Source organism: Larimichthys crocea, chromosome XV (assembly GCF_000972845.2).
Source record: "Larimichthys crocea isolate SSNF chromosome XV, L_crocea_2.0, whole genome shotgun sequence".
Classification (NCBI taxonomy): domain Eukaryota; kingdom Metazoa; phylum Chordata; class Actinopteri; family Sciaenidae; genus Larimichthys; species Larimichthys crocea.
The window spans coordinates 11,157,850-11,175,318 of record NC_040025.1 but is presented as its reverse complement, the minus strand read 5'-3'; the positions used below and the strand labels follow the sequence as shown (position 1 = coordinate 11,175,318).

Sequence of the window (17,469 nt, the reverse complement as noted above, 5' to 3'; positions counted from 1 at the left end):
CATCATTACAGGGCTGTAACTATCGATTAGTTTCATTATTAATTCATCTAGGAGTTGTTTTTTCAATCACTTGATTGATAATTTGTCTATAAATATTCAAGGCGTCATCACGTCGCTTTTTATTTTAATTTTTTCTCGAACAACAGCTAGAAATTCCAAAAATAGGTAATAAATTCTAACATTGGAGATGCTATAACCTAAAAAATGTTCGTGTGTATCTAATATAACTGTGGCAGAGTAATATTCTGTCAGTTTCTTATGAATCCACTTACATATTTGAGCCCGACATCATTATCCTCAAATAGTGCTATCATTTTCTAAACTTAACTCCACACTTACCTGACCTATCAGACGCTGGCAGGAACGTTCTCTCCAGCCACGCTTAGACATTAGCTCGTTAGTGTGACTAACAACACTGATATCTGCTGCTGCATGAAGAATGGCTGATTGTCAAAGTAAAAGTTTAAAGAGCTGAACGTGCTTTTCATCAGCACAGAGGCAGGTCAAACTCTGCTACATCTGACTTTCTTTTTACAAGCTGATGTTCATTGTCGTGATGGGAGCCGACGAGCGCACGACCCCCATCAGGCCTCCCCCGTGTACGCCGGAAAGGGCCGACTTTCCTAAACATTACACAGAGATGCCATTAGCCGCGGCCCAGTAGGTGGGATTGAAAGCGGCGGGCCGGTGCGGCTGCGGGAGATCAAAGCCGGAGCCCGGGCAGGCCTGGCCCCGAGTCTGATTTATTTTTCAATAAATAAAGCGATGCATCTGTTGAGGAGTGGCATGGGAGAGAGCCACTTTCTTCTGCCGCCATCTGTCCTCTGGCTGGACGAGGAGGTGGAGGAAGAGAGCCAGGTCTTGTTTTTTTTTTTTTTTTTAATACAGCGGCTGTTATGCAACAAGACAGCCTGCCTGTCTGCATGTCTGTTCCCTATTAACCACCGACTCTCCCTCATTGTGGTACCGTACAGTCCTGACGCCTCGTACACATATGGATGTACTCAAACAGAGGCACTTGTTGTGTTTCTTCCTCTCAGGAGTGTGTGTGTGTGTGTGTGTGTGTGTGTGTGTGTGTGTGTGTGTGTGTGTGTGTTACCCAAACACATGTTGAGTATGTTCATCAAAGGACCCGCGGTGGTAAATTCCAGCGAGCATTCATCCTCTAGCAGGCATCAAATGTAGGACGAGTGTTTAACGGGGGATGAAGTCATTCAGAGATAATAACTTGTAGTGAAAATGAAACATTGAAAGCAGGTGTGTGCGTAATGCTCTCCATAAGTCATACTGTACATCTAAACACATGTAACTGATACTTTAAAGGCTCGTTTCTGCTTATTACAGCTTACTTTACAACTCTAATTGCTCAGACTTGGGAATACAGCGTCGTCGCTTCAACTCCAACGGTTGACTCTCCGCTAAGCCCTCGTAGCCTCCCCGTAGTTACTGTTGCTATGCTGGCACATATGTAATTTTCAATGATAACGGTGACAGATTCAAAATAAGTAGTAATCTTTTGATTTCTAAGAGCGGTAAACAAAAGGAGGCTTCTTATTTCCAGATAACCGCCAATTTTCTAAGCTGTGACGAGCAGCTTAGATTTTAATATATTAAAATGAGAAGACTGGTGTCTGAATTGACGGCTACATACTCGCCATATAAAAAGTCGTGATATGAAATAATGACTGTGACTTCCAGATATTATTAGCTCCTTAATGTTAACTGAGGGAGTTGGCTAGTTAGCCAGCAAACCTGTGTTAAAATGAAAACCTTGCAGCAGCATCTGAACACACACTAAAGAGAGTAAAGTTAGTCCCAGGAAAACCAGCTAATCATACAAGCCATAATAAATATGAAGCAACATTGTGTTTATGTTGGACTGCAGCTACATTTGACGGTTATCTTGGATAACAAGTTTGGATGAAGTTGCCCCAAACCAAATAAAGAGCAACGTTTATAGCCCTAACTGATGTATAGCAGCCTTCTCCCACAAAGTTGATGTGCAGGTTTCGAACAAGGCTTCTTTATCTTCTTCTTCTTCTTGTTGCGTTTTGGTTTGCAAAAAAAAAAAAAAAACTTTAAGCTACAAACTCTTCACATGCCAAGTATCTCCACTTCAACAAATCCAAATCTAGACCGGCCCATCATGCCTATTTACAGTTACAGCCAATTAGCGAGCCAGTTTATATAAATCGTTTCCGTTGGGAATCAAACTGAAAGTGAATGCAGCTGCGATGGTGCCAAGTAATTCATCAGAACCACACTGAGCATTTTGCACTTGAACCACCAAAGGTACGCTAGGTCAAAGTCTGTAAACTGTGAGGAATGTTTCAAGAAGTTTACAGCAATTAATATACATGATTATCAAGCTGAGCCCTGAACTGGAATAACCCCTCAGAGAAACATCACATCCAGTATGTCGTGGTCAGTTTGTGTGACTCATTCGCTTGTTTGGTAGAATTTTAGACATCAGATCAGAAACTATGTATCTGTACACGGCATTTCATCATGTCAGCCTCCTCTGCACAGTGACACATGACGGACGAGGGTGGTTTTTTCCCGGATTACACACTATAGACATTTAGGAGAAATGCTCTCATTCTGTATTATTTACACGGTTACATCATACGTATACTGCAGCACAGCGGCTGAAGTTAATAACCTCAAAGTCTATTAAGGAACAGATGCAGTTCTCCCCTGATAATATGCTAATTGCAGGTGTGTTGACTCCCAATTATTCATTAACTTTCCAGGGAATGACATCTCCATGATATTTAATCCCCTGCTATTATCACACACACACACAGACACACACACAGACACACACACAGACACACAGCAGAGGGCAAATAATCTTAAAATGAAATCAGACACTGCTCAAAGGTCTGACAGCTGGGTTTACCGCAGAAAGTAACAAATTCGGGAACAAACATGTTCACAGGAAATACTTAACACCTTTTTGTTGTGTGTGTGTGTGTGTGTGTGTGTGTGTGTGTGTGTGTGTGTGTGTGTGTGTGTGTGTGTGTGTGTGAGAAAGAGAAGCAGACTTAGCATTCCAGTCCCAGGTATGTTTCAACATGCAGCGAGGTTTTCCAGAGAAAAATATTACTGCCTCATCCTCCACAACTCTTTTCTGTAAACTGAGGCAGTTGCTGGCAACAGGAAGTTATTTTTAAGTTTCTTTACAGCATCTGGAGCGAAAGCTAAACAGATTTTCATCTTGCTCTAATTGTTTTTTCAGATCTACTTCAGCTGAAATGTATTTGACCCCAAAGCCCAGCAGCACAGTCAAATGTTTACATGACACCCAAATGACACATGCCACTGTCACGATGTCGTCACTGAGGAGGGGGAAAAACAACGCGCTCGAGCAGGAGGAGAAACGCCGCTACATCCTCTTAGGAGACAAGAACTAAACAAGCCCGACACCGTTCAGCTCAGGGTGATCAATACATGAGTACGTACAGAAAAAGCACCACTCACCAGCAGCTGGTCTGTCTCTGCTCTAACAAAGTCAAGTGTACTGTCTGCTGTCTCAGGCAATGTTGGCCGGACTATGACGCAACCAGCCTTCCTATCCATAGCTTCAGGGCAGGAGAAGAAAGAAAGAGAGAGAGAGAGAGAGACAGAGAGAGAGGAGGGCGGTGAACAAGACCAAAAAAGGAGGAAGTGAGGAGGGGGGGAGAAAAAAAAAAGAACAGGGTATTCCAAGTTAAAATAGAAGTGTGATTTGGACACGAGCTGCTCCAGAATATGACATGGAAATTGATTAGTTGGAAAGAACTTCCAATTTTTCTATAAAGGAAAATGGAAAGGAGAGACGGACTGGTGGTGCCAGGGGGGTACACTGGTCTGTTGATATAAGAAGCAGATGTGAAATCTGCAGACATAGGAAGGAAAAAATAAAAAAGTGCTGGTGCTGACTGTGAGCTACCTTCATTGCTTCACACAGACAGCAAATAAAAAATAAAACAGGTAAAACCAGCCAGTGAACATCTCTCCTAATATAAGGCCAAATCTTGAATTTAGAGCTGTGACGATTTAAGATCGACGTTTGACATCACAATCACGTCAGTATCTTTGTGTTTTTGTAAAAGGTAATTTAATGACGTCACTTTAAAAGATATATTTTAGTTTTCTAATCATTAATATAGAAAAGAATCATCAGATTAAGTCATGATGAACACATGTTGTTTTAACAGAGAATGAACAAAGACTAATAACGAAGCTAATAAAGAGTGTTTCTAGTTTAAAAACACTCACACACATCATATATTTGTTAATAAAAATGCGTCTAATCCAAGAGAAAGCTTGGTCTTCACGTTGTATTTACCCACCATAGAAGAACTCCTCTTCCCAGAAAAGGAGTTTCACTGGAAGAACTGATCAATATCTCCCAAGGTCCAATAGACAGCAGGTGGTGAAAGATTAAGTCCCAAATCGAATCTCGCTCCGTAGTCCCTCAGATGAGAGTCTGTGTGTGAGTGTGTGCGAGTGTGTGTTAAAAATAATCCCGACACCCGTCAGGGTGTCAAAAAATAAAAGCTAAACTTTGGTGGGATTGTGACAGAGCCGAGAGGTTCGCTCTGTTTACTACAGCAGTCAGTACTACAGCAGGAAGACACACAGATGCACACAAACACATACACACACATAATCCACCCCGCCCCCCTTTGCAATCACACCCCCACATGCTCACACACATCCTGGCTGACTCATGTAAACTCCCACTGAAACCGATCTCTCTCTTCTCTGCTGAGAAATAGCAAACTTTTTCCGTCTAACAGATCGTTCTGTGATCCGTCAGATTTTTTTTTAATTTCTTTTGGCTTATTTGCGACGTGCGTGACGTAACTCTGCTGCCCGATTTAGCACTTCGTTTGAACTTTGACCCCTGAGGTGAACGGAGGTCAATTGTGGGAGTCCTGACCTAGAGGGACGAGCGGGAAGTAAATCTGTTCAAACACAACCGACACACTCATTTATAAAACCACAGACCGACAAAACTTCCTTTTCTTGTTGCTCCTCTTCCTTTTGAATCAGATGAGGGGTAATAAATAACGATCTAATATTCCACTCTGTAATAAAGATTTGTCCACTGACTGAATATTCATCTGCAGCATTAATCAAAAGTAAAAAGTCTGAGTCGGTTTTTTTTTTTAAAAAAAAAAAGGGGAAATCCACTCGTACATTCGTCATAGTGCTTCTCAAATGAGAAATCAGTTTTGTCATGTCGTCTGCTGCTTTTTTTGTCACGTACAAGAAAAGTGGCCCTGATAATACCAGGCTGACACTTGGCCCTCAGCGCAAACTTCACATTCATAACAGAAAGCTTTCCTTTAGAGGTGCAACAATCAATCCATTAATGACTGAGAGATGATTAATCAGCAAATATTCTGATAAACAATCTGCTGGCTCCAAACCTTCAAATATGAAGATAACTTTTTTATTTCTTCTGGCCAACACTCCAAAGAAACACTTATGTAACAATTGTAAAAATAACTTCTTAAGACTCTGGGCTCTAATAATAATACAATAACTGATGTAGGTATGTATGATGTTTTAGGCCTAAATGTGTTACAAACTGGGGGTATGGTGTTTAACTGAAGGGGCTGTTTTCTAAGAAACACTATCCAGCTGAATTATGGGAACTGTAGGACCGTGTGTTTTTAAAGCGTGGGACTAAATGTCGACTATTGGAGTAAGCTGACCATTCTCTGGTAATTTATCACTTTGTAAACTATTTTGGGGTTTTGGACCAAATGGCAACCTTTGTGGCTGGGAAATGAAGCCAATTAATGATTGAAGACAATTAAAATTGTAATTCATCAAACGTCCACTTGAGGCTGGCTCCAGAAGTGAGTCAGTCAAGTCCCCATGTTCAAATTATATTACGATTAAAAGTTATGAATAATTAACAGTGTGGCCGCTTTGATTGACAGGTAGGTCTCGTTACAGATGGCTTATTAGAGCACCGAGGCATTATTCGACCCATCTCAGGTCAACCGATGATCCACGTCAGTGGAAGTGACACTATCCAGTTGAATTATGGGAAATGTAGGAAGCAGTGTTTTTAAAGTTAGGGGCTAAAAGTGCAAACTCTTTTAGATGCAATACTCAGTTTACAAAGATTAGCTGAATATTTTGTGGCTATTATTCAGATAAAACCAGGCATATGCTGACACGAGTCTAGTCTCTGGGTAACAAACGATCAAGAAAATAACCCTCACATGGATCAGTAATGAAAATAATCGTGTGCGTGTGTGTGGGAGAGCGTAGTGCTGTGTGGGTGTGTGGCGTAAGAGTTAAGTGTGATTTATAGCCTTATGCCCCGTTACAGTCTGTTGTGTGCTGACCGCAAACAATCAGCCCACTACTCTCTGTTCTTTTGTCATTCAGGTTAATCCGAGATGAAGCTTGTTTAAAGCCCCCACAATTAGCTAGCTCACAAAAACAATCCAAACACCGCCACCCCCCTGCCCTGAGGCTGGAGGGGGCCACATGTTTGGAGTATGGAGGAGGGGAGGGAAGATGAACAGACTGAGGCTCTTCTTGTCCCGTGTCTTCAAAACAAGGCGACCTGTTGAATCCATGTCCCCCCTCCCCTGCTGTCAGCTTTAATTAGGGGAGGTTATATTTAAAAGAGTGGACAGCAGCGATGCAATTACCCTGGAGGATTAGACCCCTGACTGGCAGTGCCATTGTTGTAGGCAAAGATGGAGAGGAGGGGGGCTGAACACGAGTGACCTTCCCTTGATGCCTGACCTTGGCATTAACCCCTGATTAACTATAAGCTCTGAATTCTTCTGGTGCGGTTTAAAAAACAAAGGGGAAACGCGAGCGTGAAGATGACGAGGATGAGCGAGCCGGTGTGAGAAAGAGAGAAAGGATTAGAGCCAAATATTTCCCCCGTGATGCTGCCTGGAAGTTCCACGGTTTCGTGGCTGGCTCGAGTTAAAGAGTGATTTAGAGAGCAAGTGCTTCCACAGCCATAATAACACGTTCTGAATTGGAAATTTTTCAAAGCTTATTATCGCCTCTCTAACTAAGCTGTGCAGACTGCCATTCTCACAGCATTTCATTAGGGAGCGGTTGTTTACATTTTCAGAACACTCGGAGCAAACCAACAATTAGTTGGGTTTGCCATGAGGAGACTCTTCGCATGCAAGGGATTTAAACAGAGGGGGGTTGTTTTCTCAATCCATCTCCTTGCTGGGGGCCCGTCTCTTAAGTCTTTGAACCCCGGCTATATTGGTCGGCCCATACAAGGTCGTTTCCATTGGAGCATCAGTCAGGTACCCCTCTTCCTGTTATTCCCCTGTCTGCCCATGATGCTGCTTCCTGCCCTGGATGCTCTTGTGGGGTTGAACTGGCGTCACCGGCGTTTACTTATGCTTGTATGTCCCCGACGCCTGTCAAACTGATTTTCTTTCCACTGACCATGACCAACAGGATTCCCCCTTTTGCCACATTTCAGTGGTGTTGCATCATTATTTTAGGTCAGTATTTGATGGTGAAGCTCAGCGGGGCATCTCATGACGAAGTAAGGTTGAAGTAGGAAGTCGTGGTTTTATATTCAGAACTCATGAATACACTTCAAAGCCAGAGTATGTAACTTCTGCTGAACAAAAGTTAGCCCGTGGGCACAAGTTAACACAATATACAGGATGATGTGATCTGAATTTCTCTTAATTTCCCTCTTCAGTCAGTGGCTTTAAAGCTGCTATAATCAATATTTTTAATAAGAAATGGATTAAAGGACGAGGATGAAGTGACGAATTATCACCCAACTTTGCAGTTTAGCACCTTTCAGCCAATTGTTTTGGTTTTGAAGCCCAGCTGGCTTCAGCAAAAACTCTCATAAGCCCACTGGAGGCTGCCCGCCCAACACCAAACAGCAAAGTTAGCCAGTAACTGGTGAACATAGTGGGACATTTAGCAGCTAAAGAGGCAGATATCCCCTCAGGAGATGGTGGAGACCAAAAACAGAGCTAAAAAGGACACAAACATAACTCCAAATGTATAATAATGTTGCCTCATGTCTGTTTCCTGTTGGGCAACAGTTTCCTAACACGTATAACAGCTTAACATAAAGTGGTAATGTGTCGGTCTTGTGTTTACAACTTGTTGAACACATATTAAGACTACCTGACTACCTTATTGAGTTACTTCTGTGATAAAACCACTGAAATGTTAATTTGTGGCATGCTAAAATGTAATGTAACAACCATCCAACAACAACAACTCAACAGTAGCAAAGTGAAGAAGAGTCCCAGCTCACTGTTTATTCTAGGGATGCCCAGATTGATCAGTTATTGGATTGTTATTGGTCCAAAATATGCGTCTGTCAAGTCACTGACTAAGAAAACTAATCAGTGATGCACATTATATTTGTTTACTAGTGGACACATTGTTAAAAAGGATCTATTTTCAAGGTACTTGATTCTTTAATACTTCTAAACCAACTACTTGTGACTGGGGCATCTCTAGTTACTTACAGAGCGAAAGTCTGCTAACAGCTGGCATTAGTCACCATAAGGTTCTGGACAAAGTCACGCTTTGAGTTCAACAAGAAGACAGATTGTGTAAAGTCAGTCTCATTTTAGGATTAATCCATCGTGATGAAGCATATTTTCCAAGTTAATAACAAAACTTTTGTTGGAATCATCTGTTTTCATAGAGTCATCTCTTAATTCTGACTTTGCTGTGACGTAAAATGAGTCACTGTCTCACAGTCATCAGCTTCTGTTTATGGATTATCGCATCTCATAGGGCTGGAAAAGTACAGCTGGGTGGAAGGCGCCGCTTTGCGATTGGTTCAAAGCTGATGAAGTCCTTGTGTGTCTGTACAGGAGGGGAGCTGCCAGCCTGTTGTAGCCTGCTACGATGGCTGCGATCCAGTCTTACTCCACTGAGCAGAAATGTAAGCATGATGTGTTGCGCTACATGCGCTTAATAAGAAAACGTTATCATCAGCTGACGTGAACAGTGGGACGAGGCCAGCTGGCGCTCAACATGAAAGCTTATCCTTAAGCAAGAGTGATGATCAATCCACTCTTTCCCATGTAGTGACAGTATTTATATGTTGTCTCATGAAAACACAGTCATGAAACATGAGGTAGATAAACTATTCAAACATACTGTAGACTGGTCAACTACGGGACAAACTGGACGATTAGCAGTGTTAAAATGTGAGACAGTGCCCGGCAGTCCGATCCAGAATGTTTTTGATTCCACCAAATGAAACACTCTAAAGTTTACATACAAGCTGCCCAAGGCTTCTTTTCCTGGGCGTGTTTGTAATGATTTTTGTATTCATTTCAGCCTGACTGCATAGTTTACAGGTTTAAGTAAAGCCTGGTTTGTTGCATGGTCCCTCAGCCAACTGGACCACAACATGCTGGACCTACAGGTGGCAATGTTGGTCCGTCGGTTGGTCGGTCCAACATTTTGGTCCAGATGGAAATATCTCAATAGCTAACTGCATTAATTGCTATAGTTTTTTTGAAAAATTAATGGTCCCCAGATGATGTATGTAACCTAACCTTTCCTATAGAGCCATGAGTGATTTGTGGCTTTCAGCAACTGTTGACGGTCCACCATCATCAAGCGAACATTTCAATTTGGAAGACCTGAGCAACCCCTTAACTTCTCCCAGGGTGCCGCTCTGTGCGACTGCCCATCACTCCACCATCCCACGCTCTTTGTGTGTGTGTGGTTGTATTTCAGATAAAAACCTGAGTGAAAACAAAGAATTTACCCTTGAGGGATCAATAAAGCATCTTTTCTTTTCTAAGCTAAATTCACTCAACATAACAGTTCTACTTCTTCTGCAAATAAACAAAAACCTACCGCTTTCTACAGATGTTGCAATGTGTAATAAGAGATTAATTTGAGACAATTACAGTATGAAAAACAGAGCACTGCTAGTAATTAACCAGATTACAGCAGTGAGTCTCACCAAACCTAAGCAACAGTATCCACAGGCTGAAAAGCACTGAGTCTACAGTCTGACTCTCGTACATGAACAAACCTTAGCATGAAACTACCTTTGTTCAAGTGAGTTTTTTTTAACTGTTCAAGAATGTAATGCTTTCATAATCTTACAGCTACTTCCTTCAGAGAAGATACTGAAAGCAGTCAGTCCAGCAGCAGACACGGTGTCTGCTGAGCTGCTGGGAACAAGTACTTCTGCTAATATGAAGCAGGGAATGAAATACTGGAAAAGAACATGCACACTCACCCTTCCCTTCATAAACAAATTAACACCAGAGTATCTCACTGGTCAGTTTCCTGTTGAAAAATGATTAGGTAACTTTTCAGCTCCCCTGATGTCTAAACGGCTCCACTAGAGTCACCAGAGAACTGCCGATCATTTCCATTATGGGGCTTAGATTACTTCATAAAGGAAACTTTCCAAGAACTTTACAGTTATAGATGAGGTCACATCCTTTTCCCCATAAAACCAATTTAAAGACTGTAGTCTGCAGTCAGTCATGAACAATACAAGCTGTGAGAAATACATGTGGCTAGCAATCAGCCAAAGCTGATGTGCAAACTGTGTTTTCGGGTTCTGAGATAAATCAAAAGCGACAGCTTACTTTTGAAAACGATGGAAATATCTGCAAAGAGAGACGGGGGGAAAGAAACTCATTGAGAGGAGCTGCAGTTCAGTCCATCCTTCAGTCTGGATGGACTACAATCAGGCAGACAGGAGGATGTTAGTGTAACTGCATGACGCCCAGACTTTAATCCATCTCTACCAGTAAATAGCACCTAATACCTCCACCACACATACAGAAAGTGGGCATCCAGCCCAATGAGTGTTTACTTAACGGCTCCCTGTCAGTGTCGGTTAGGTGGGACTTTTTCAGCCAAGCAGGTCAGTTAAGCAGAAAGCAGTAGAGCCAGTCTGTGTTTGTCCAAAACTGACCTGTTAATTTAGCAACTTTTACAAAGGTTAAATGATTCAACATCTAGTAATGAGGCAATTGTGTGTGAGGTAGATTGCAGGGGTGTGTCTGAACTTGTCTGACTAACATGATATTACTTCCCCTCAAACATTAGCATTACTCATACTGTGTGACTGAGGGATGCAGAGATAGAGAGAGAGAATGAAAGCAAACCAAACACACAATGGGGGTCCGGAGTGAGTGAGGCATGAGACACACCAAGCCAGGTTTCCATCGAAATGCAGCACACAATCTGACAGAAAGAAAAAAAAATGCTGGAAATAGTAATTCTAGCTCTTCAGTCAGGTGCCAGAGGACGAGGACGCAACAGGATGGTGTAGTTAAAGAAGCATCAGTCAGCTCTCCAACAGCAGAAGACGTGATGTGTATGTTCATCAGTTCATGCAGATGTTTTTGTTTTTCATCAATGACTCGGATGTTTGAGTGATAAACAAACACATCCTTCACGTACAACATGAGTCATTTCCATCGCATTTACTTTTCGTCGATAAGTCACCTATAACTCATTAATGTTCATCATCCCCTGAACTTCTGCTGGGGTTTTTTATTGCGCAAGTTGTAAAAGGTGCATAAGAAACCGAGCGGCAACATCAACAAGTGCTAAGAACTGTTATTCCTCAACCGGCCACTTGAGGCTGGTTCCAGAAGTGAGTCAGTCTCCATAAGTCCCCATGTTAGACAGCAGAAATAAACATGTTTACAGCCTGGTACAAAAAACTGTTTTGGTCTCTGTAGCTAATTTCCCCGTTCATGACAACTGTACTGAGAGTGAATTTATATACAACTCACCTGTTCACATTATATTAAGGCTTAAAGTTATGCAGGATTACCAGCGAAGGCGCTTTAATTGACAGGTAGGTGTTACAGATCATTCAGGCTGCTTCAGGTCCGCCAATGATCCACCTCTTTGCCGATATTTAAATTGGAAATGGGGCTTCAGAAACCTACAGGTGACGTCACTCATGCTCTGTCCATTCTCTATACATCATCGTGTTATCATACGTCATTGTTTAGGACAGGTGGAGGGAATTCCCCTGCAGAGAAAATGAGTGGGAGCCCAAAACTCGAAGCCAGCTGAGTGAAACTTTTCTTCATCCTTTTTGGTCTCTGTCAAACCCAGATTCTCTCCACGTTTATCCCTGTGCCTCCAGCTGTTTGGGCTGGGAGGGGCCCGTTGCCAGGGCGACCCACACCTTACGGAGTTGTCTGGTCTGGTCCCGTCTTGTCAAAGCTGAAGGAGGGAGGGGAGGAGAGATCGAAGCGAAGATGAGGGAGTGGGAGGGGAGCCAAATGATCAGGGATAACAAGCCCTTCCATGTGGGAGTCTAGATCCAGAGAGCAAGCTCAGACTAGCATTGAACGCTAACCAGCATGATCTGAAATGAAAATCCTACCAACCCGGCCAAGAACTAGCTCTGGATTGAACGTCATCATCCAGTTGGGCACCTGCAGGCTGACTTTAAATCCCACTGGCTTGGAGAAACCCACAGCAAAGTATCCAAACACACCCAGCAAGCCCTGATGGAGACACATGTGTTGGGGGAGGCTATCTGTAAAGCCTTCTTGTAGAGTGCCATTGTGTAATGTGGTGACAGCGCTGAGCTACGACGGTACAAGTACAGAGGGCTGACACCTGGTGAGATTTCCGTAAATTATGGTGCAGGTGAACTCATTCAGTTTCAGGCCAGTCATGCTGAGACTGGAAGAGACGCAGCCCCGTCGGGAGCTGATATATGGCAGTGGGAGACCAAAGGCAGGCCTGTCTGGGAATAAAATGGTTTAAATCCAGTGCAGGACTGACCTAAGATTCTCTGTCTCTGTTTGTGTCTGCTCTGTGTCCTATTGCCAAGCCGCCGGCATATCAAAGAAACTATTCGTAGTACTTTAAAAAATCTCTTAAAATGAAATATAAAAGTTTCATGTTTTTTTTTCGTTTTCTGAGTGAAAAAAAACAACAAAAACTGCTGTCTTTGATGGGTCTAAATCTGTTGAGTGGGTGGAGCGGGGCTAAAAAGTCAAGGGATATATTTATGTTCCCTTTTTCCAAGAAATGTGCTTCTTACTTGTGAAGCGAATGCAGTGAGTGAGCTCTTGAGGAAGAAAAGCAACAGGCCGACTGAGCCCTGCACGTCAGGCTTGTCATGACATTGCCCCCTGCTGTTTAAAGCTCGTCACAGGCAACACGTCTGCGACTCTTGAGCAACAGCCTTTGAGATTGAGCTAAATGAGAACGGACTGTCAGAAACGATGACGCTGAGCAATGCGTTTCATTTTTATTGCGCAGGGGAAAGTCTCGGTGTTCCTCACACTGTAATCTCAGGATGTCCACGCTTTACTAAATACACACAAAATATCATTGTGGGATCAAGCGATAAAGAAAAATACAGTGATGCATCCTGGTGATGATTTGAGGTCTGGAAGACAAAATCTGAAAGTACACAGCCAAGAAACAATGAAACCATCGTTTTATTGACTGAATTTAGACATGTGTTGTAGGTCTAGCATCTCCAGAGTGAGTGAAACCATGCCTATAAAAAGTATTCATCTCTCCCTAGGAGTTTTCATGTTTTAATTTTTGTTTTTAAAACTTTAGATCGAAGTAGATTTAATGCTCTGTTTTGACACCAATCCACAGATAAATACCCTCTGATGTTTAAGTGAAAACAATTACAAATATAAAAAATACAAAGCATTTGTTTGTAGTATTAGTACTTGTGTATTCTATAGACGCACTAAACTGAGCTGTTGACAGTCGAGTCTAAAGTTTGGACTTGTAAATAACTCTTTAAATCAGCGCAGTAAATCTTTTAAAGCTGCTACAATAAATATTTTTATATTTACAATGGAACACATAAATACTCCTATATGAAAGGAGGGTTGCTTATAGTTACAAAGCCACAGAGAACCATCACCCTCAGCTCTTTGAAGCTTTGCAGTGTCTTTTTTTTTTGGGGGGGCTTTTATGGCGTGCAGCTTTAATGTTTTGATTCACTCTCACAGCTCTCACCAGTGTTTAGTAGCTTGTGTTGCAGATATTTCACTCAGGAGGTGGTGGAGACCAAAAAAAAGGAGCAAAAAGAACGGTAAATATTGGACTTCAATTGAGAGACGACTCCCAAAGAATAATAATCTTAATGTTGATGGGTCGTCCACATATAAGCTGGTTTCTACTTGCCACCATCGCCAAGTGCTTGCTCATGGTGGGAACTGTTGGGTTTGTATAGATAATGTCTGTTATGATTTGAATTTTTATCTGCTAGTTGTGTAAATGGGCAAATTATCAACTTCATAAGGCGATAATATGTCAATGTGTTTACACTGTACTGGTGTAGATTTTGCTTAGCAAAATCACTTAACAATGAATGAATGATTAGTGAGTGAAACAGCTTAGCGGCTTTGCACAATTGAGCACATTTGAAGAGCAAGAGTTCAATCACGTAAAGTTATAAATATACAGTTTAAACTGCTAATAGGTAAAGCCTTCTGTAGTCATCTTTGCCTTTTCTGACTTTATCCGGTGTCAACCTGACCTCCTCCTCCTCCTTCTCCTTCCTGTATGTCTATCCCTGTCCCCACAGGGCCACAAGTCTTTCCCTGTTCTCCTTACATAATAACATCAAACCTGAGCCTGACCGAGCAGGGCGTTTGGGTGGTGTCAGACACGCTTTGTGCGACAGCAGGTCATACAAGCACAAAAGCATATGCATACAAAAGCATAGCGGATGAACTCACCATCACAACTCTGCAAACACATCTTAAAGAAAGGAGGGAGCTTGTCATGCGAGAGGAGGGGATGGGGAGATTCAATAATGTGAGGAGCAGGGAAAGATAGCTCAGGTTAAGCTCTTTGGCTCCCCCACTTTATTATTCTTGGTTTCCATGGAGAAAAACTATATATAACTGTCTCTCTCTCTCTTCACCTTCACAGAGTTCACCGTCTTTTCTCTCTGTCATTTTCCCTTTCTACTGTTTCCGCCGAGAGGACAGCGAGAGACAACATCTTGATTCAATGGGGGAAAATCTGTCTAATGCTCAGCTCCAGTGGCAGGACGGATCTGACAAACCAAAGCAGCAGCAGCAGCAGCGAGGCCGGCAGACAGACAAGACACTCAGTCAGTTTCCCTTCAGTCTTTCTGGCCAGACTCCCATTTTGAGAAACCGGCTGCTTCAAAGGAATAATTCATTTCACAGTCTAGTGATCAGACACAGAAACCCCCGACGATCACGCCCACTTTTAACACCTAAAAGAAGAAAAGCGAGTTCGCCCGTTGCTGCTTCGCCTTCGCTGTGTCGTAATGCAGCACGAGAGAGACACGATGACCTCCGGGGACATCCGACGAGGACTTAGGGAGAGGAACAGGAGCTATAGGGTGTGTACACCATCATTTTAATCAGTTTAAGTGATGGTAAAAGCACTTTTTGAGGTCGCTCCGGGGGTTTGTCGGCGTCTCCCGAAAACCATTGCAAATCACTGTTGCACAAAAAGCATTTTACGGCTGAAGTCTGGTTAGTTTCAGGCGCAACAAAGACTTGGTTGGAGTTAAGGAAAGCTCATGGTTTGGGTTGGAATAACTACTAGGTTAAGGACAGAAGATGTTTGTCATCATGGTGACAATAATAACCACTGGTGAAGGTTCAGGAACGGTTGTGGTCGTGGTTGAAGAAAGCCAACGTTGACTGTTGGTAGGAAACAGGAAACGAACGGCTGTGTCCCGTGGCAAAGTCTGACGTTTAAGTTAACCCGTTCTACCGCGCTGACCTCGTCTCTGTGCACACACTGCGGCTCTATATCATCACACTATTTCCTCCTTTGCTCCTGACAGATAGGACATAAATCCTTTGGCCGGCTGAAGGTTTTTGTCATTTGAACGTGTCGTTTTTGAGTATTCGCTGTCCCCCTGGTTCCCCCGAATGGGGACCATTGTTACAAGTTGTTAATCTCTCTATTATCTGCTGTCTAATGCATAAAATCCCTTGCTAAAACACACTTTGAGGTGTTTTGCTCTTGAAGTAACTGTAATAGTTTGACATTTTGGGAAACACTTTCTGGCGGAGAGTTGAGAAGAAGCTCAAGAAGATCAAGAAGATGAGAAGTCCGCTTTCATGTCGGTCTATTAAATGTAAGGCTACCACCGGTTAACTTAACTTAGCATTAAAACTGGAGAAAGCTATCCTGGCTCTGTCCCAAAGTAAAACAACCCACCTGGCAGCACCTCTTACGTTCATTAACGTTACATCTTGTTGATGTAAAGGTGAAAAGAGGTGCTGTTAGGAGGATAATGTTACTTCTTCTCAAAGCTGACCGGCTCCTGGCTGCAGCTTTATATTTACTGTACCGACACGAACGCGTTATTGATGTTCACATCCAACTCAAGAAATCAAATATCCATCCCAAAACTCTTTTAAGTGAAGAAAATGTGATTTTAAAGGCACTTTGCAGGACACCAAGATGAACCGGCTGACTGTGAAATCGGTTCCCTGCTCAGACCTACTTTTCGTTGACCTGGCAGCATTAAGACTCTTACCTTAGAGGCCCTCCGGCGCTCAGGACACTCAGGGTGCTGGCACACCACCCAGTCCTCCTCCTGGACCGGCTTGTCGTCTGAAACAGAACACACACACACACACGAGTGAATTTGACGTTTCTCTTAGCGAGCCACACGCAGCAAAGCCGGCTGACTTCAGGTCCATTAACACACCTTTCTTGGTATAAAGCTGTAAAAACATATTGTAGACACGTAGACCGAAGTCACCGGTCGTGTTTATAGAAGGATGGAGTGAAAAAAAAGGGAGGGAGAGTACGAGACTATGGAACACTCTCACACAGTAATAGAGGGCCGTGAAGCCGTGTCATAAAATGAAAAAAGAGAACTCTAGTTAAGGAGATTTCTTGAAGGGAAAGGTAAACAGAGGGAAGAGGGTGGGGTGTGTTGCTGGGAGGAGATCAGAGGGAACTGAATCACGACCAAAGCGACAGGAAGAAAACGAGAGGAAACCCCTTTCTGCTTTCTGTAAGTGAGTGCACTCATCGTGGGTAAGCTCGCTTGCACTCCACTCCACGGTAACAAATCACCGTTGTCAAATAAACCTTGAAAATCTACTTGACTAGTCGGCCGATGATGCATTGGAGGTAATGATAAAAGGCAGTGTTTACGTCTTCATCTTCGACATGTACACACACGATAAAGATATCATAACAGAGACCCTGAGCGAAACAATATTTATCCGTGCACCTAATGAGAAAAACAGAGAATACATGTGCAGGAAGGGGGATGTAAGAGCGAGGAAGGGGAGCAGGGAGAGCTGGAGGCAGAGGGGGGGGTCAGGACAGACGGCGAAGGTGCTTGTTCCAAAAAGTCTCCAGTTTCTCAGCATGACGGGACTTCGTATTAAAACCTTTCCAGCCAGATCAGATAACCAGTTTGTTGTAATGCCACCTCTACCTATTGGAGTCCGAGCCATGTAATGTCATTACTAAATTATCAGTAATGGAGAC

General features: G+C 42.9%; 1 protein-coding gene across 5 annotated transcripts in view; it reads right to left on the bottom strand.

Annotated features, from left to right (window-relative positions):
* Window positions 1-17,469, bottom strand: part of plekhg5b (pleckstrin homology domain containing, family G (with RhoGef domain) member 5b) — a 67,250-nt gene that overhangs the window by 31,588 nt on the left and 18,193 nt on the right. For 2 of the 5 annotated variants that reach the window (XM_010747264.3, XM_027288264.1), the window contains one exon: window positions 16,499-16,575. In XM_010747264.3, the coding sequence (XP_010745566.3) occupies window positions 16,499-16,575 (77 nt within the window). Of the gene's footprint in view, window positions 1-3,483; window positions 3,585-4,337; window positions 4,629-16,498; window positions 16,576-17,469 lie in introns of those variants that run through there. The other 3 variants (XM_027288265.1, XM_010747265.3, XM_010747267.3) reach the window with 3 other exon arrangements.